Below are 21,131 nucleotides of genomic sequence, written 5' to 3'. Positions count from 1 at the left end.
ATTTTGTTTAAAAATGTATGAAGTTGTGAATGAACAAATTCCTAAAGCAGGTTTTGTACTAGGTGTTTAATATCTAGATGGTGCCTCTGTGTAGAAATCTAATTGTTAATTTTAACAGATGCTTTTGGCATGATGCTCGCCTCAATGCTAAATGGGAAGAGGTCCATTTGCTGATGTTCATCATCAAACACGGGCTGGTTTATGTTGGTTCAAAGCCAGCTACCATCCCCTGGAGGCTATCATGTGAAATATTGTGTGCAACCATTGTCCTTCTGCTCACATTGTTCATTAAACCACAGCGGCAAAGCCTACCTGCCTTGACGTTTGGATGGCAGTCAAGGCAATGGCAACAGATGTTGAAAAAATCAGACCAAGGTTTTTTGTTGCTGTTGAAAAGTTTCGAGTGCAACTGGTAGCCTGTTAACCAATGTAAAGCACTTTGGCCAACGAGAGTTGTTTTTTAAATGTGCTATATAAATAAAAATGACTTGACTTGACTTAACAGAGCTCCCTTGGTCCTGCTAGAAGCAACAAGCCGGAAATGCAGCCTGCTGTTCCTTCTCAATGTAAAATAAGGCAGGAAATGGATAGAAAGGCCAGTAACTGCAAGTGCCCCTGTAAGGCAGAACCTTGCCCACTTTGAAGTATCTAACTTTTCCTACATTATTACCGAGTCCAAATGCAGTCAATAACATTGTTAGAATACATTTACTCCATGCACTGCAGTGGTTCAAGCAAGTGGGTCATCTCCACAATCAAACAAGCAATTGAGCACAAGTGAATCAATGCTGTGTTTGTCATAAATGAATATGAAACGAGTATGCACAGCCTTTCTGATTTAAATTATTCCAATATCAAAAGAGCCGATTATAAACTTTGTGGCCAAGCACTTACTCCTTTCATAAGTGTGGAGAATACTAATATGCAAGGGCAATTTGGAATCAAGAAGGGGGTGGTGTAAGTGCATTTGAAGGGCATCAAGGTAGATAAATCTCCATGCTTAATACGATACGATAGTACTTTGATGAGATCTATCCCAGGTCATTGGGAGGGGCAAGAGAAGAGGGCAGGAGGGCAAAGGGCACGAGACAAGGTCCTGGAGGACTGGAGAGAAGCCAATGTTGTTCCTTTGTTTAAAAAAAGGGGAAAGCTGAGGGAATCTGGGGAATTGCAGCCTCATATCAGTAGTAATGATTAATGAATAATGAAGCTATTGGCGGGGATTATTTGGGATAGAATTTACTCCCATTTGGAAGTGAATGGGCTATTAGGGACAACCAGCATGGGTTTATACCTGACAATCAAGGTTTTTGTTTTTTGAGGAGGTGACAAAGGTGATCGATAAGGATAAGGAGGTGGTTATTGCCAGCGTAGATTTTAGTAAAGCAATTGATAAAGTTCCTCATGATAGGCTGATCCAGAAGATTAAGAAGCATGGGATTCACAGTGACTTGGTTGTATGGATTCAGAACTGGCGCACTGATGGAAGACAAGAGGGTTGAGATGGAGGGTATTATTCAGGCTGGCCAGTCAAGTTCCGCAGGGATCTGTGCTGTGACCTCTGTTGATTGTTCTTGATCCTCCAAAATATTCCAAATGGAATTTAAACTGGAGGTGGGATATATACAAATTAATTAGACATAAATGTCGATGGGTCAGTTAGTAAGTTTGCAGATGACATCAAGTTTGTTGGAGTTGGCGACAGTGAGGAAGGCTGTCAAGCTATCCAGTAGTATAGATCAGCTATAAAAATGGGCAGAGAAATGGCAGATGACGTTTAATCAGAGCAAGTGTAAGGTGAGGTCTATTTGAAGGAGAAAATATACAGTTAATGGCAAGAACCTGAACAGCATTATTGTACAGAGTGTCTAAATCCATTCCTCCCTGAAAGTGGCAACACAGGCAGGTAGAATGAGAAGTTGTGTGGTATGCTTGCCATCATTTGTCGGGGAATTGTGTATCGGAGTCAGAAATTCATGATGCAGCTTTATAGGGCATTGATTAGGGCGGATTTGGAGTATGCATATAGTTGTGGTCACCCCATTACAAAAGGGTGTAGAGTCATTGGAGAGGGTGCAGACAACTTTTTACCAGGAAACTGCATGGATTAGAGGCATCGGCTAAAAGAAGACACTAGGTAGACTTGGATTGTTTTCTCTGGCGTGTCAGAGGCTGGAGGGGAGACTTCATACCAGTATATAAAATGATGAGAGGAACAGATAAGATAGGCTGTCAGAACCAGTTCCCCAGAGTGGAAATGTCAAAGACTGGGTAACATAGCTTTAAGGTGAAAGGGGCAACATTTAAAGGTGATGAACACAGCGGGAAGTATAGGCATGGAATACACTGCCAGGGGGTGGTGGTTGGCTCAGATATGATAGTGATGTAAGAGACATTTAGATATGCGCATGGATATTCAGGAATGGAGAGGCATGGATCAAGAGCAGGCGGATAAATTAGTTAAATTGGCATCATGTTTGGCACAAACATTATCGGCTGAGGGTCCTATTCCTGTTCTATTCTTTATCATTGTACTATGTTCTGTGTTCTACGTCATTCACTTAAAACTAATACACAAGATGAATGACGTCATACAAGTCATGTGACACAAGGCGACAACATCATTGTGCAAATGAAGAAATATTAATTGCATGCATTGTTATTTGATAAAAGTCACTCTGTTAATTCTACGTCATTTATTGCTCTCATGAGGTAATTGGGCAGGAGCACAAGAAATTGAACATATGCCGGTTTGGAATGATGAATGAGAACGATGTGGAAGGAATAGATGATTCCACTATGGATATTGACAGGTCTGGCTGCATCCATTCAACCACAATGTTTTGAAACATGAACTCTCTTTCTCTCTCTCCAGATGCTGCCTGGTTTGATGAGCATCTCCAGTATCTTTTTTTCAATTTCAGTGGTCACATGCCTGCATTTTTAAAAAAAATCAGTTCTATATTAGGTTTCTGTAGATGTCTCGTGGGAGGTTTATTATTCCGAGGAGTCTTGATTGGCGTGCGTCATGTTTCATATTGCAAAAATTCCTTCCTTTGCTTATGAATTTTGTTCCATCATTTAAATAAGATAATTATAACCGGTGCTTCAGAGAGTTGAGCTCTTTTTAGTTGTTATTCCTTTGTCTTTTCGGATTGCAAGCGAAAACGTGCTTGCACAGGTTTCTTGTTCATGCAGTTGGCTGCTAACATGCAGAGCTGTACCTGGGTACCACTCATCATTAGCACATAGAAACATAGAAAATAGGTGCAGGAGTAGGCCATTCGGCCCTTCGAGCCTGCACTGCCATTCAATATGATCATGGCTGATTTGGATAATCATTTTCCCAAGACCCATTTCATAAATCCAAGCCATTGCCTAAAAAGTATATTTGTGCAAACCGTGGAGAAGTTGGCAGTTTATGATGGTGGTCTCTCTCTGACCTTTGTGTTTATGCCTGGGGATTGTGGAGTGGTGCATGAATTAGAGGAGGAGCAGTGGTCAGTATGCGGTGGGGAAGCCATAATAATGGAACAGTCTCTGCTGCCAGTCTTTGCTGAATGCTTGTTTAAGGAAGAACTGCAGATGCTGGAAGAATCAAAGGTAGACCAGAAATGCTGGAGAAACTCAGCGGGCAAGGCAGCATCTACGGAGAGAAGGAATTCCTGCCTAGATGCTGCCTCACCCGCTGAGTTTCTCCAGCATTTTTTGTCTACCATTGCTGAATGCCTGGCATGGTTGAAGCAGGAATCTGAGAATTGTTATGCAGTAGTGAGCATTAAACTGACTGATTATGGGTAAACCATCAACCACTGTCTGGTACAGATCTATTGTGTAAACATTGCAGAGCCACAAGCATTTTACAGCTCGTGTCATGCTGAGCTAAGGGATCAATGTGTTTGCAAATCTGTTTCAAGTTGATAGTACACATTCATTATTGCTTCCCTGTAGAGATACAACTTACTTAAAAGGCTGGAGACACAAGAGACCGTAGAAGCAAAAAAAAACAAACTGCTGGAGCAACTCATCGGGTCTGGCATGGGGAAAAAAGCAATGGGATACCCGGTTTGGGACCCCTTGTTCAAGACTGGAGTAGAGGGAGATAGCTGGTAGAAAAGGCTGAGGGGAATGGGTAGGACGAGAGCAGGTGAGAGGTGGATCCAGGTAAGGAGGCGTAAATTGGCAGATTAGTCAAGTGGAGGAGAGAATGGTAGAGAAAGTCACATCTTCTTGTCTGACTCCTCCATTGGCAGTGTGAGGCCACATGAGAACTGGAAGACCAGCACCTCGTATTCCACTTGGGAAGACTACTACCCAAAAAGGCATGAATATTGAATTCACCAGTTTCAGGTAAACCCCCAGATCCTCCCATCTCTCTCCTTCTGATGTACCCAGGTGCTGTCACACAAACCTTTCTTTTCATTCGCCCCATGATCTTGCTTCTCTATCACCAAAGATCATAGAGCTTTGTCTATCACTTAGTTCCTTTCCTCTCCTTCACATCCTCCCTCTGCTCATCACCCCCCACCCCCCCCCCCCCCCCACTTCCACCCCCCTCTAGTCCACTACTCACTACCACCATCGTTCTCAACCACATTCGAGCCTCAACTTCTTTACTTATCAGATTCCACCATCTGCAGTCCTTTGTTTCTGCACTCATCAGCCTTTCAACCAATCTCCACCTTTCTCTCCCTCACCTGCCAAAGACCCCCTCCTTAACTTGATCTACCCATCAACTATCAGCTCCTGGCTTACCCTCTCCCCTCACCATTTTCTGTCTACTATCCATTCTGGTCTTGGAAAAGAGTCTCATGAGAAGGATTCCAACCCAAAAATGCCACCTGGCCCTTTTCTCCAGAGTTGCTGCCTGACCCGCAGAGTTGCTCCAACATTTTGCCTATATCTCCCGTACTGAGACGTTGTCTGTTCGATTGCCTTGACAGATGACGTATGATGTGCCGAGTTCTTCGGTTCCTCTTTTAATCAACAACTCAATATTGATGTATAGAGCTACCACGCAGCAATGAAGACAATAATATATAGAGTGTACAATGTAAAGATTAAATAATTTGTATATCCCCCCTAAAAATATGGCCTTTATTGGAATTAACTGCAGTGTTTTGATTAATAACCCAGCCGGCAGGGAGGAGCATTGTAGACTTTTGTTTAATTAAATCCTTTCACCTTATTCCTGACTTTGGCTGAGGGATAAAAATCATTAACAAAGGAATATTTAGTCACATTATCAGACTGAAAATGATCCGAACTCTCCCTAGAGGTCCGTCTGTAAATTCAGATGTTGAGGCAATCCAATTGTTTTATAATTTCAAATTATAAATGGTTCAAAAACATTCATGATCCCGCATATATAAATCTCATTTATATTCTTAATTTTTTCTACACTAAATATTTGAACTTCATTGACATGCAGGAATTCTCCTAACCAAATGGAAACTGTTCATTGTCGCCTGAATCTCTGATCTGCAGTGAATTGGAGAATAATTCGTGATGATCAGAAGCAGGATAATGTGTTTTAATTTAGTTTACGTTAGTTTACACAGCATGGAAACAAGCCCTTTGGCCCACCGAGACCAACCATCCCTACTAATTCAATGTGCAGACGCTGGTTTCAACTTCAGATGGACACAAAAAGCCGGAGTAACTCAGTGGGTCAGGCAACATCTCTGGAGAAAAGGAATAGGTGCTGTTTTTGGTCGACCCGAAATGTCACCTATTCCTTTCATCCAGAGATGCTGTCTGACCCGTCACACAAATTCTCTGTTACTCCACTTTTTCATCCACTCCCTATACACCAGGGGTAATTCACAGCCAATTAATCTACAAATCCGCATGGATTTTGGATGTGGGAGAATAAGGGAGCACCCAGAGGAAACCCACGCGGTCATAGGAGAACATGCAAACTCCACACAGACAGCACCCGAGGTCAGGATTGAACGCGGATTTCTGGCGTTGTGAAGAAATACCATCATGGGAGTTTAATATGAATGTTGTTCTTCTGATCCCACCCTTCACCAAGAAACTCAGTGGTAAGCTTCTCAAAACGTTGCATCCTATCATTTGACAGCAATACAGATTAGAATCTGAGCACATGGTCCCACTGTGCACTGTACTGCAGGCCTTCATTTATTCTCAGTTATTGCTATGTGCCAATATGCCTCTACTCTAATGCCCCTGTCCCACTTAGGAAACCTGAACGGAAACCTCTGGAGACTTTGCGCCCCACCCAAGGTATCCGTGCGGTTCCCGGAGGTTGCAGGTGGTTGCCGGAGGTTGCAGGTAGTGGAAGCAGGTAGGGAGACTGACAAAAACCTCCGGGAACTGCAGGGAAACCTTGGGTGGGGCGCAAAGTCTCCAGAGGTTTCCGTTCAGGTTTCCTAAGTGGGACTGGGGCACAAGGCTGTCTCCAGGGTTGGAGGATGATCTGCTTTCCCGATGTTGTGTTGGTTCTGAAGTCGGGGAAGGAGCAGGGGGCAGCTGAAGGGGGCGGATGGGTGTATAGTTTGCGAGGCGGACCGTTCCTTTCACTGCTTCGTTGTCAATGCATGATTTTCGGTTTCTCAATACAGTGCACGCACACCCATGTCACGGCAGCACCAGGAATGACATTCACCCTTATGGAATTCACAAAACGCTACCAAAAATTTGAGATACAAAATAAAAATTCACCCTCCACCGAGTTCAGGTGTGAAGAAAAAACTAAACAAATGCACAATGATAAAGAAGCAAAGAATGTTGTCCATTTTGTTGAGGCCTCGCGTTACGGGAAATCACTATATGGATGATTTACTACAAATGCAACCTGTCCATAACATGGGAGTGTATAGAACCAGGGGTACACAAAATTGCTGTGGAAACTCAGCGGGTGCAGCAGCATCTATGGAGCGAAGGAAATAGGCGACGTTTCGGGCTGAAACCCTTCTTCAGACTGATGGAGGGGTGGGGGGGGGAGAAGGAAGGAAAAGGGGAGGAGGAGGAGGAGCCCGAGGGCGGGCGGATGGGAGGGTGGGAGGAGACAGCTAGAGGGTTAAGGAAGGGGAGGAGACAGCAAGGGCTAGCAAAATTGGGAGAATTCAATGTTAATGCCATCCGGACGCAAGGTCCCCAGACGGAATATGAGGTGCTGTTCCTCCAATTTCCGCTGTTGCTCACTCTGGCAATGGAGGAGACCCAGGACAGAGAGGTCGGATTGGGAATGGGAGGGGGAGTTGAAGTGCTGAGCCACCGGGAGTTCAGGTAGGTTATTGCGGACTGAGCGGAGGTGTTCGGCGAAACGATCGCCCAACCTACGCTTAGTCTCCCCGATGTAAATCAGCTGACATCTAGAGCAGCGGATGCAGTAGATGAGGTTGGAGGAGATACAGTTGAACCTTTGTCGCACCTGAAACGACTACTTGGGTCGTTCCTTTTTGAACACAACAGTGTATAGAACCATCCTGATTGTTCATATGTTATAGGAGCAGGATTAGGCTATTCAGTCTATGGTCTACTCTGCCATTCAATCATGCCTGATCTAACTTTCCCTCTCAACCACAATCACCTGTCATTACCCCTGACTCCCATTATAATCAAGAATCTAAGAATTGCTGGCTTAAAAATATCCATTGACTTGGCCTCCACTATCTTCTGTGGCAATGACTTCCATAGATTCACCACCCTCTGACTAGAGAAATTCCTCCTCATCTCCTTTCTAAAGGAATGTCCTTTTATTCTGAGGCTATGGCTTCTGGTCCTAGACTCTCCCACTAGTGGAAAGATCCTCCACATCCACCCTATCAAGTCCTTTCACTATTTGTTAAGTCTCAACCTTCTGTAAAACACTCATTATATGTTAACCCAATCATTTCTAGGATCATTCTTGATCATTGCGTCTCCTCCACTCTGGTTGGTCTGGAGTGGAGTTGGTGTGTGGCCTGGGGAATGGGCAAGTGTGTGTCCAGATCCCGGGTTTGGGAATGTGGGTCTGGAGCCTAATGTGCAGCACTCTGCAGCATTCACACTCTAACCCGCAGTCGTACTGCACTCTCTATAATAGGCAGACTTTAATTCCCCATCCCACTGTGCACTCCGCAATGGGCAGACTCAAATTCACCAGTTCACTGTGCACTCTTCAATAGGCAAACTCTAATTCACTGTCTCTCTGTGCACTTCACTGTGGGGCAGTTTTCTAATTCATTGTCCCATTGTGCAACATGCTCTCGGCTAACTCTCTAATGCACTGTCCCACTGTGCACTCTGCTGTTGGTGGGCACTAACGCACTGTCCCATTGTGCTTCTGAATGGTTCCCTAGAGCAATGTCCCGTCGTGCTAGAGCCTGGTTCTCTAATTCATTAACGAGCAGTGCAACCTTTAACCATAGATATCTTTAGTGCCAATTACGAGACAGATCCTCACTGTAAGGTGACATTCCCAAAGTAAACAGCATGGGACTAATTCCCAATCTAGCTGCTGTGGGTGAGTGTGACTATCATGGCATGCATAAGTGATTTAAGCGATGAAGCCTGTCGGTTGCCAAACACTTTAATTCTCCTTCCCATTCCCACACTGTCCTAGGTCTCCTCCATTGTCAGAGTGAGGCTTAATGGAAATTGGAGAAACAACATCCCATTTTTCGCTTGGGCAGCTTCCAGCCCCGTGGTATATGATATTGATTTCTCTAACTTCAAGTAATCCCTGCATTCCCTCTCTCTCCATCCCTATCCGGGACGACAGATGGCGCGGGACGACAGATGGCACAATGGGCTAAGTGTTCGGCTGACAACCGGAAGGTAGCCGGTTCGAATCCCGCTTGGAGTGCATACTGTCGTTGTGTCCTTGGGCAAGACACTTCACCCACCTTTGCCTGTGTGTGAATGTGTGTGAATGTGTGTGAGTGATTGGTGGTGGTCGGAGGGGCCGTAGGCGCAGATTGGCAGCCACGCTTCCGTCAGTCTGCCCCAGGGCAGCTGTGGCTACAGAAGTAGCTTACCACCACCGAGTGTGACTGAGGAGTGAATGAATAATGCGATGTAAAGCGCCTTGAGTATTAGAAAGGCGCTATATAAATCCCATCCATTATTATTATTATTATCCCACCCAAGTTGTACCAGCTTCTCATTCTCACCTAGCACACAGCTAACAATGGCCTGTTTCCTTTATCATCGTTTTTTTTTGCATATCTTTTATTCGTTTGTTCTATATCTCTCTACATCACCGTCTACATTTCTCATTTCCCTTTCCCCTGACTCTAGTCTGAAGAAGGGTCTTGACCCAAAACTTCAGCCATTCCTTCTCTCCAGAGATGCTGCCTGTCCCACTGAGTTTACTCCGGCATTTTGTGTCTATCAAGGTTCTCTACAAGCTGTGTTTGTTGAGACAACTTTCCCTAAGGTTCCATCAACGTCACTTTACAACAATGGCGGCATTGTGGCACAGCGGGAGAGCTACTGCCTTACAGCGGCAGAGACTCTGGTTCTATCCCGACCACGGGTGCTTGTCTGTACGAGGTTTGTACAGTCTCCCTGTGACCTGCGTGGGTTTTCTCCGAGATTTTTCTCCGAGGTTTCCTCCCACACTCCAAAGACGTACAGGTTAGTAGGTTTAAGAAGGAACTGCAGATGCTGGAAAATCGAAGGTACAAAAAAAAGCTGGAGAAACTCAGCGGGTGCAGCAGCATCTATGGAGCGAAGGAGATAGGCAACGTTTCGGGCCGAAACCCGAAGGGTTTCGGCCCGAAACGTTGCCTATTTCCTTAGCTCCATAGATGCTGCTGCACCCGCTGAGTTTCTCCAACTTTTTTGTGTACCTTCAGGTTAGTAGGTCAATTGGCTTGGTGCAAATGTAAATTTGTCCTTAATGTGTATAGGCTAGTGTTAGTGTGCGGGGTGATCGCTGGTCGGTGCGGACTCGGTGGGTTGAAGGGCCTGTTTCCGCGCTGTATCTCTAAACTAATCTAAACTAAACAAATGGCAGCACCATACAGATATACAATCACTTCTAATTCTGTGAATTTCAGGGGGATTTATCGCAGTCGCTGCCTCAAAAAGGCTGGCAGTATCATCAAAGACCCACACCATCCTGGCCACACACTCATCTCCCTGCTACCTTCAGGTAGAAGGTACAGGAGCCTGAAGACTGCAACAACCAGGTTCAGGAATAGCTACTTCCCCACAGTCATCAGGCTATTAAACCTGACTCGGACAAAACTCTGATTATTATTAACAACCACTTTCTGTTATTTGCACTTTATTTGCAGTTTATTTATTCATGTGTGTATATATTTATATCATGGTATATGGGCACATTTATCTGTACTGTAGTAAATGCCTTACTATTTTTCTGTGTGCTTAAGCAAAGCAAGAATTTCATTGTCCTATGCAGGGACACATGACAATAAACTCACTTGAACTTGAACTTGAACATTTTTATTCCAGTATGCAAAACTGTCTTCCCCTTTCCCTTTTCCCAGGGCAGTGCTTCTATCTCTCTTGGTGGGACTCAATGAAGTGCCAATAAATGTTTACTGTGGGCAATGTATTTGCAATGATCATGAGCTGTGTTAAGTCCTCACCAGGTTCATTCTATCCAAGGCACTTCTGGTAGCAGAAGGACAATAAAGCTGCAGTTAGGTGCCCTGAATTATAATTCATTGCAGGTGCATGTCCAGACCACTGAAGCAAATGAGAGAGACATAGAAATTCATTCTCTCCTAAACCTGAGCTGTGTGATTAACCATATCACTTCATGCTGGTATATCTGGTATATCTTGGCCCCATGTGGATATGTTAGCTCAATTTGAGCATGTACAGGTTTACTTATTGTGTCAACAATGCCTGGTCAATAGAATGTACCTCTCAAGGCAAACATACCTTCCAATCGTTTGAAGCCACTTGTCTACTAGGTTAGGGCGCTGCTGTGAATTGAAATGTTTCCAGGGGATATTTTGCAGGGGAAGTTGTACACCTCATGCTTCATGTTTAGCACGATCAATGTGAAAAAATGTCTTACAGGAAGTGAATCCCAAGCAGCAGGTGACCAATGAAATCATATTTAAGAGTGAACCCCCATAGATCTGGAAATAGCCGCAAAGCAATCCCACAACTTAACCTGATAAGGTGTCCTGGTGAATATTCTGTGTCTGCTTACTACAGGCGAAGCATGTTTACAGCAGATACACACACAGACACACACACGCACGCTCACACGCCCATGCCCACACGCACACCCATACCCAGGCACATGGACATAAGAATATACACACATGCACACAGACACATGCATACAGACACTTGCAGAAATACACATGTACACGTACACACACGGACACATACACATGCACAGACACATGTGTACAGACACTCACAGAGATACACACGTATATGGACACACACATGGACAGATACAAATGCACCTAGAGACACATGCGTACAGACACATACAGAAACACACACACACACGCACACATACACTGAGACATATACACACACACATATACACACACAGGCGCACATGAAGATAGACACAGAATTCTGGAGTACCTCATCATCTCTGGAGAGAACGAATGGGTAGCATTTCAAGACGGGACCATCTTAAGAAGGATCTCGACCTGAAATGTCACCCATTCCTTCTCTCCAGAAATGCTGCCTGTCCCGCTGAGTTACTCCAGCATTTTCTGTCTATCTTCGGTGTAAACCAACATCTGCAGTTCCTACCTACATATACACACACACACACACACGTACGCACACACTCACACACCAAGCAGCTTGCAGGTGAATTTGTCTGGGTTTTTAAGCTGCCCTGTTACATGCCTCATCCCCTTCTTTTCAAATGTAACCGCACAATCACAACAAACAAAATCACCCGGTCTTTTTCTCATGGATGAGGAGCACTCTGCGAGAGGGAAGAGAGGTACAAGGTTCTCTGCTCCTTACACCCACTGGCACGAGATGAGACGTGTATTGCAGACAGCACAGGAGCAGTCTTTCACACATAGAGGCAGCTGGTAGCAGGCTGCTGTTCGGTCAAGGGAATTGGGATGCAAAGGTCAAAGTTGTATCTCATTTCTGCTCAGAAGGACCTGGGTGAAAACGCTGATCAGGGAGCACACACAGCAAGTCTGCAGTTTGAAAGAATTGATGCTTTCTCTCGGCTTTCAGACAGCCTTCGAGAGACGTCAGAAAGAAGTTCAGTAGATGTGGCATTTACTTCCAATCTTTACACTGGCGAGGCTCAGAGCATTGGGCACTTGGTTTGTGTAGGACTATCATGCTATTTGTGCCTTTGTTATGACATTGAGCCACCAGAGTGTAAGAACTGACACAAAAGTCTCATACTTAGTGCTCCCTCTAACAAGAGATATATCAGGGCTGGGCGATGCTTCTCTGAAACAGTACATGCCTGCAGCAATAAGCTCTGTCAGTGTGTTAAAGAGGGCTATGAACCAAGCTTTCCTGCTGTCAACAAAACTGGGAAAGTCAGATTTATGGGTGCTAGTCGAACTGCAAGTGTCGAAACTTCTGTTGCATCCGTTTTGTCCAAGGACCTCAACAAAACCAGTTATAGAGTCATAGTGAAACAATAGACAATAGACACTAGAGAACAGATGCAGGAGTAGGCCATTTGGCCCTTTGAGCCAGCACCGCCATTCAATGTGATCATGGCTGATCATCCACAATCAGTACTCCGTTCCTGCCTTCTCCCCACATCCCCTGACTGTGATCTTTAAGAGCTCTATCTAGCTCTCTCTTGAAAGTATCCAGAGAGCAAGCCTCCACCGCCCTCTGAGGCAGAGAATTCCACAGACTCACAGCTCTCTGTGTGAAAAAGATTTTCCTCATCTCCGTTCTAAATGACTTGCCCCTTATTCTTAAACTGGGGCGCCTGGTTCTGGACTCCCTCAACATATTTTTCTAATCTAATGTACTGTATTTGGTGTCTACAAGATGGCCTCGTCCACGTCTGAGGAAACAAATCCAGATTGGGAATCATTTTGTGCAGGAGTGACCCTGGCCAACTGGTTGCGTTCCATGTTAATTTTTCATCCAACGTCCACCCTGACCATTCTATCTGTGGCCTCCTGCATTGCTCGCAACAAAGTCCATTGGAAACTTGAGGAACAGTATCTCACCTGAACACATTGTAGCCTTCTGGAATCAATATCAAGCAGTCCAACTTAAATAAGTTGGACATTTATGTTACTCCCAATTCCTCTGTCTATGCCAGAGTACCAGGATGAGGTGTTCCAAACCAGGGCATCAGAGATGTCCTCATTCTTTAGGGAACGGGGGTTCCCCTCTTCGATTATAGATGAGCCTTTCACCAGGGTCTCTTCTATACCCCGTAACTCTGTTCTCACTCCCCATCCCCCTACTCGTAACAAGGGCAGAGTCCCCATTCTCCTCACCTTCCACCCTACCAGCCGTCACATACAACATATAATCCTCTGACATTTTCGTCACCTCCAACGTGATCCCACCACTGGCCACATCTTCCCATCTCCTCCACTGTCGGCTTTCCGCAGAGGCCGCTCCTTCCGTAACTCCCTGGTCAATTCGTCCCTTCCCACACAAACCACCCCCTCCCCTGGCACTTTCCCTCGCAACCGCAGGAAATGCTACACTTGTCGCTTTATCTCCCCCCTTGACGCCATCCAAGGACCCAAGGCAGAGGTTCACCTGCACCTCCTCCAACCTCACCTATTGCATCCGCTGCTCTAGGTGTCAGCTGCTCTACATCGGTGAGACCAAGCGTAGGCTTGGCGATCGCTTCGCCCAACACCTCCGCTCGGTCCGCCTTAACCAACCTGATCTCCCGGTGGCCATGCACTTCAACTCCCCCTCCCATTCCGAATCCAACCTTTCTGTCCTGGGCCTCCTCCATGGCCAGAGTGAGTCCCACCGTAAATTGGAGGAGCAGCACCTCAGATTTCGCTTGGGTAGTTTACACCCCAGCGGTATGAACATTGACTTCTCCAATTTCAGGTAATCCCTGCTTTCTTCCTCTTTCCCCTCCCATTCCCAGCTCTCCCACAGCCCACTGTCTCAGCCTCTTCCTTTCTTCTTCCCCCCCCCCCCCAATCCCCGAAACATCACCCATTCCTTCGCTCCACAGGTGCTACCTCACCCGCTGAGTTTCTCCAGCATTTTTGTCTACCTTCTTGCCCAACTTAAATCATTTGTTCTTTCTTCTTGTCTGAATGAGAAGTGGCCATTTCTGCCTGTCATCGTTGACTCCATTTTCCTTGTCTATTAGTACCGTTTATGTTGTAGCACCTGTTCTAAAGACTCACTGTTAACAACACATTGCACAGGTGCAGAAACATAAAATCTTTCACTGCTACTTTACATGTGCCCATCTGTCCATTTAGTCTCACCCTATCAGGCACATCCTCTTTGTTCTATCCACCCCTTCTCCACTGTCCCTTCTCCTAAAAGTCATTTATTACCCCCCCCCTTCTCTTTCCGCCAATATTATCTAACATTCTGCATGTTTCTGATATTTTCATACTTACAGCCAAATTAATGTATTTTTAACAGATCTGTACGATTTCTGCCTGAAGTATTAAACTATAGACCGATTGCATAAGAACATATGCCTGAAATTTACGTTGAAGTACAGTAGAAAAGGACTTTTGTTGAATACTTTAAACACACCCACTTTTTAATCATTCAATGCATGCAGGAGATATGTTTGAATTTGACCATCAGAATGCTGTCGAATTTTATTTCATGGAATTATTCAGATGTGCTCATAATGTTGTAGAATTTGAGTCTGTATATTGCTGAAGGGGAAAGAAACCATTAGCACCCTTTTGCATTCTGAACATTGTTTTCAGAGGGGGGTGGGATGGGGGGTGGGATGGGGGGTGGGGGGGCTGGGGGGAGGTGAGGAAGTGAGGAAAGAAGGTGGAGGTGAGGTCATGGGAGTTGAGAAATGTAACATACCAAGGGTTCCAAGTTCTCTGTATCTTTGGGGAAACCTCTGATCGTTTTTGGCCTCCCAGTCCAGATATGCAATTTTTTCCTTATGGCTTGTTGGTTTGGAATATTGGAAAGGATCTCGGAAACAGTCTAGAAAAGAGGAAAAGGAGTGGAGTCAATTCTGCCCGTCACGGAAGACTGGCACATATCAGCAGAAAATGGACCTTGTGTGAGAATCGAACCTTTGGTTTGAAAATCCGTCATTTGGACACACTTATTTCCGTTCCCTTACCAAATAATGTCATTTGACACTGAGAGGTGAATCAGCTTTAAATGTGAATCTACCAGCCTTGCTGATTTTCCATTTGCTTTTACAGGATTACTAAGCAGTTGATTTATGTTTCCTTTGGGAACACTTGCTGGGCCCATCATTAATCAGCTTGAGAGCTAGATCACAAAGCAGTTGCCCTACTTTCAGATTTGTTGCATATTTATAATTTAACGAAGCAGGTTGTGATTTATATGCGCTGATGGCACCATGTTATATTTGCATATTTTTGTGGCCAAAAAAAAATCATCAATTTGTAAATTATCACGGAAAATACCAAACTGAAGTAATGTATATGTTAGCACGTTTCACTCTGAACATAATTACAACCTTCCTATCATTGTTGAATCCTCTTGCCTCCCAGCATCAGATACACGTGTTCAGTCAATGCCTCCGACTGACATAATGAATTTCCATTTGACCACTGCCGTAATGCTGCCCACATTTTTGGCATCTAACAGGTTGTAATATTCAAGACCAGAGCTCTAAGAGTGTTATATATCCGCGTCAGCAATGATGCCAGGAGACGAGGTTGAATTTTCGAATCAACTTTATTTAATGTTTGAGAAGGGTTGGAGTCCTATTTCTTACATTCACACAATATTTTCTGTCGGATACCAACTCTCTGGGTTCTTTGGATGCCTACTACAAATGTAGTTATATTTAAGTTACAGATACTCATCTCCCGAATAATTAGTTGAAGTTGTGGAGACATTTCCTAACGGGCTGAAGCTCTTGTTGCCTTGCCCATTGTGAAGCAACACAAGGGAAGCTGTATGGACGAAGCAATCCTTAAAGAGGAAGATGCTTTGGACTGGCTTTTTCATGTTTGATTTTTTATTCACAATATAAAATTATGAAATATTATCTCTAGCTGCACCATCACACCTTTTGTTCCAATGTCCACTAACCTCAGTTTGGTAGAGAGCAAATTCTTTATCATTTGCACTCAACTTATGATGTAAGCATGTCATGGAAATTAAAACCTGCACCTACATGATCTTTTTCTGGCAGGCTACCAATTAATAGACTGCCAACATGCATCAGCAAAGGGCTCCGCACACACTGAATAGTGTAAAGGCAGTACTGTTGTGTTTCGCACACTGCTGCTTGTGAGAAAGATCGTGGAATGGCTGAGGTTAAGCATGGTAGCACCTGATGAAGAGATTCTAGTCCTTCTACCATGTTCATCTTGCCCTTCCCACTTCCACCTCAACAAGTGCCACCAAGCTCACTAAGTGCCTCGTCCTAGCTGTGTGTGGCTGTGCATGTGCTGGCTAACCATGGTGACGTGTGCTGCTGCCACAGTCCAGCCCATTGGTGTTCAAAGACTGGAGTCCAAGCCTACAATGACACAAAGATAAAAGTGTTAGAAAGCTTGCCACCAGTCATGGCTTCAAAGAGAGACCACATTACGAAGTATGATGTTCAGTGTTTGTGCAGATGCGTTTGTTGGAGTTAATGAAAATTGAGGCAAGGTGTAAGAGAAGGATTGTCCTACCCCTCAACTTGAAATGACCTGGTGTTTTAATCCCTTTCCGTGTTCTCCAATGCCACCATGTGCAGGATGGCTTCTTGCAAGGATGTTTGAACCTGGCTCCAGGCTGAGCCCATTCTTCCTGTGCCCTCTAGAACAAGTAGAAATATACACTTGAGATGTTGTCAATGGAAGAGCTCAACTGGTAGATGTTCTACATAAACCACACCAATGTTGCCGAGGGAAACTGCGATATGCCAATAAACAGCCTCCTTGCATCCTCATCACATATTCAGCTGAAACAGGGTCCTGACCCAAAATGTTGCCTATCCGTGTTCTCCAGAGATGCTGCCCGACTTGCTGAGTTACTCCAGCACTTAGTGTCTTTTTTTTTGGTAAACCAGCATCTGCAGTTCATTGTGTCTACATATATGTTCAGCATGTTGCTTTTCACTAGCAGCATATGCCATGTGGCTCCATCTTTCACTCACAGAATGCACTGGCTGGAACCTACTGGGAATTTCAGCAGCTCCTCTCTAGAATAGGAACAATTATTTTCTGCTAGGCTCAGCAAGGATGGACCTCCCACATGAACATACGTACCAAATTAGACCTGCATCCCACTGGCAATTTCCCACCTGCAACATTCAATTCTAGATGAAGTCGGGTGATGGAATACAAGCCTCATGAGTACATCCATTGGAAAATCTGCATTTTAAACTTGATTTAGATTAGACTATCAAATGAAATTGTTTAGTAAAAGTATAAGCGAATCTAAAATTCCTTTAATTATGTTTATTTTAATGACTTAATTAATTCAAAGTGTTTTTATATTTTTTAATGACTTCAATTTTTATTTTGGGAAACTCAGCGGGTGAGGCAGCATTGATGGAGCAAAGGAAATAGGCAACGTTTCGGGTCGAAACCCTTCTTCAGACCCGAAACGTTGACCCGAAACTATCAGACCCGAAACTATTTCCTTCGCTCCATCGATGCTGCCTCACCCGCTGAGTTTCTCCAGCATTTCTGTCTACCTTCGATTTTCCAAATGTTTAAGTTCCTTCTTAAACATAATCAATTTTTATTTTGTTTTTTTAATTATATTTTCTGCACCTTTAAATTATTTTAATTGGATTTTGAGTATTGACATTCAAAATTTTAGAATCATTGACAGCTGACAAAGCTGAGAAGGTGATTTTACCAATGGTAAGTTTATTTTTAACTCTACCTAATATCTAGGTATGTTGCAAAACGTACCTGAAGCGTCGCTGAAAATCTGTCCCAGCCCGTGTGCGCGATTTTGGCGCCGTTTAGAGGGGGGCGGGTTTAAAACGCGATTTTCCCTAGGCTGTTCAAATCGAGGTTTTTCAGCCTAGTTAATTATTAACGAAAAATCGCTGGAAGATTCCCTCGCTTGAGCTATTATTAGTTTTAAGGGTGTTATTTAATTGTTATAGTAGGTTAAAAATTAACCTCTAAACCCACGACCGCCGACAACGGGCCAGATCTCATAGAGGGGAAAACGGAAGGTAGGCTGTTTATTTTTACGTTAAAAAGGGCTTCTTAAGGTCCCTTTATACAAAGTTTAATATTGCGAGTAGCTAATTTTGGGCCCATTATATCCCGCAGTATTTTTCTGGGCATTTGAGGGCACAAATCCACCGCAATGTGAACGTTCTAAACCAGCGCGTTCACAGGATCCCACTAGAAAGCTGATTTAAATGGACTTTAATTTACAGCAATTAAACACTAAATTCCTTCCATTTGGCCTATAAATTAATGTAAATGAGATTTAAAAATCATGTTTTATTGTGAATTATTTGTGAATATTATTTGGACACTTAGGCTATTTAAAAATGTTAATCATTTATTAAGAAATGGATAGATGTTTAGATCTAGTAATTGAAGTTTGGAATTAGCTACAATTGGGTAACTAACTAATTATATGCTTTAATTCAGGTCATCCAAGTAAGATTATTTTATATTTGTTTCAGAATGCTTCAATCTATGATAACTGAACATTTCATTCAGTTCTCTTAATTTTTAAGAAAGTTATGGGCTTTTGACTGCACACGATCACAGCTTTTTTGTTATGTCCATAGAAAATTAATAGAGAACAAGATGCTAATTTCCGAGTATGAAAATGGCCATAACTTTTTAAATAATTGAGATATGAAAGTGAATTAGGTGTCAAATTAAACTTATTTTTATGCTTTATCTGATGGGATAAATTGCAGACTTGATTTTTAAAATCTCAAAATTTTGTAACATTGCTATAATATCAGGATGGGACTGTCCCTGTGGGTGGGGAAGGTGGTGAAGGAGTTTGCAGTTGACAGCAGATTCTGGCCTTAAGCGTCACTTTATATTTGCTTGGTGTGCAAATTATTTGCAAAGATACATTGCGTTTTAGCTTCCATGCATCATTTTTTGGTGTAAAATGGCAGCAATACTTGAAGTTGAGTTGCTGCTGCTTTGGAATTCAGGTGTGCAACCACATATGCCTCTAGGTCCAATTAAAAACGTTGCCACCAGAGCAGTAATCCATACGAAGAATCATTAAATGAGCTGATTCTTTGTTTTATTCTTTCACACGATGTGGGCTTAATGACAAGGCTTGCATTTATTGGTCCTCCATAATTGCCTTGAAAAGACAGTCAAATGCTGCTTCCATTAACAGCTTATGGTGGCTTGGTGCAATCTGAAATGTTAACTCTGTCTCTCTTTCCACAGATGCTACCGAACCAACTGAGTGTTTCCAGCATTGTGTGATTTATTTCAGATTTCCAGCATCAGCAGTTTTATATCATATTTTAATTTATTAAATGGCTATTTCAGCAGATGGATAAGAACTGAACATGTTACTCTGGGTCTGAAGTTACATTTTTGCAACAGAAGGTAAGGAAGGGAGGGTTAGGATAGGTCATTGTTTTGTTATATAAGTACTAAGCTTGTGCTGAACTCATGGGAAATTGGATTCCACTGTTCTCCACTCTTTTCACATTCTGTTTTATCTCTGATTCTATATTCTGTGCTGCATTATCTTGGGATGGAGTCTGAAATTGAATTCTGTATACTATTCATGCTTCAAGGTATGGTACCCACATCCCACATTGCTATCTGCATCAGCTTTAGACTTTGGTGTTCGAAATCACAGATCCATTCTTAGTGCTTGCACTGACAAGGATGTTATCTCTGCAGCAAAAAATATATACACTTGTAGGCAGATACAACGTGAACTTTGATACTTACATCTCACATACTGAGTCCACAATTTGCAACCAGGGACAACTTTATTTTAGTCTTTGAATTATTAATTGAGCTACTATATGAAGGGGGTGGGGGGAGGGGGGTCTGGGGAAGGATGTGAAGCAAAGTTGCATCACGATCTTTGTTTTAGAATGTAAATTCAAACAAAATGAGCAAGGTGGTTATATTTAGTTCTGGATTTGTTTAACCCTTTCCTCGGCTCGGCTATAAACTATCTTCTTTTAGTTTAGTTTAGAGATACAATGTGGAAACATGCCCTTTGGCCCACCGGGTCGGCACCGAACAGCAATCCCCGCATATTAGCACAAGCCCATTGGAAACAACACCGACTGAAGCTCACCTCCAGATGTGGAAGAACAGAATAGCCACTGTCCCTATTTCCACAAAGATGGGCATACCAGCAGCAGAGTGCTTACCACCAGGTGCTGATGAACACTGGCTGAAGTGGAGATGTCTCGACCGACTGCGAACCGTGGTCGGGCGGTCATGGGTGACAATGTGCATCGAGGGGCTACATCGAGGGTACAACAACCAGTGACTGTGGCACACAGACCCAGACATTGCAACACCTACTGCAATGCCCATTGCTGGACAATCCATGTACTACTGCAGACCTTAATAATAATAATAATAATGGATGGGGTTTATATAGCGCCTTTCTAATACTCAAGGTGCTTTACATCGCATTATTCATTCACTCCTCAGTCACACTCGGTGGTGGTAAGCTACTTCTGTAGCCACAGCTGCCCTGGGGCAGACTGACGGAAGCGTGGCTGCCAATCTGCGCCTACGGCCCCTCCGACCACCACCAATTACTCACACACATTCACACACATTCACACACAGGCAAAGGTGGGTGAAGTGTCTTGCCCAAGGACACAACAACAGTATGCACTCCAAGCGGGATTCGAACCGGCTACCTTCTGGTTGCCAGCCGAACACTTAGCCCATTGTGCCATCTGTCGTTAAGACCTTGCACTTAACACCGCAATAGTGGAACGATGTGTACAGCAGTGGCGACCCACTATATAGCATAAGGACACAAAGGAAGAGTCGCAAGGCTACACACACTAGGGACAATTTATACTTTTACCAAGTATACAAACCCAACGGCAATTAACCTACAGACCAGTACGT

General features: G+C 43.8%; 1 protein-coding gene across 2 annotated transcripts in view; it reads right to left on the bottom strand.

Moving 5' to 3' along the window:
- Positions 1-21,131, bottom strand: part of shisa6 (shisa family member 6) — a 404,397-nt gene that overhangs the window by 40,803 nt on the left and 342,463 nt on the right. The window contains exon 4 of one of the 2 annotated variants that reach the window (XM_033044070.1): positions 14,944-15,069. The exons of the other annotated variant lie outside the window; for it this stretch is intronic. Coding sequence (XP_032899961.1) covers positions 14,944-15,069 — 126 coding nt within the window. The remainder of the gene's footprint in view (positions 1-14,943; positions 15,070-21,131) is intronic. 2 annotated transcript variants of the gene reach the window in all.

The sequence above is a fragment of the Amblyraja radiata genome, chromosome 26 (assembly GCF_010909765.2).
Source record: "Amblyraja radiata isolate CabotCenter1 chromosome 26, sAmbRad1.1.pri, whole genome shotgun sequence".
Lineage (NCBI taxonomy): Eukaryota > Metazoa > Chordata > Chondrichthyes > Rajiformes > Rajidae > Amblyraja > Amblyraja radiata.
Note: the sequence above shows the minus strand (reverse complement) of the source record. Positions and strands in the feature narration are given on the sequence as shown.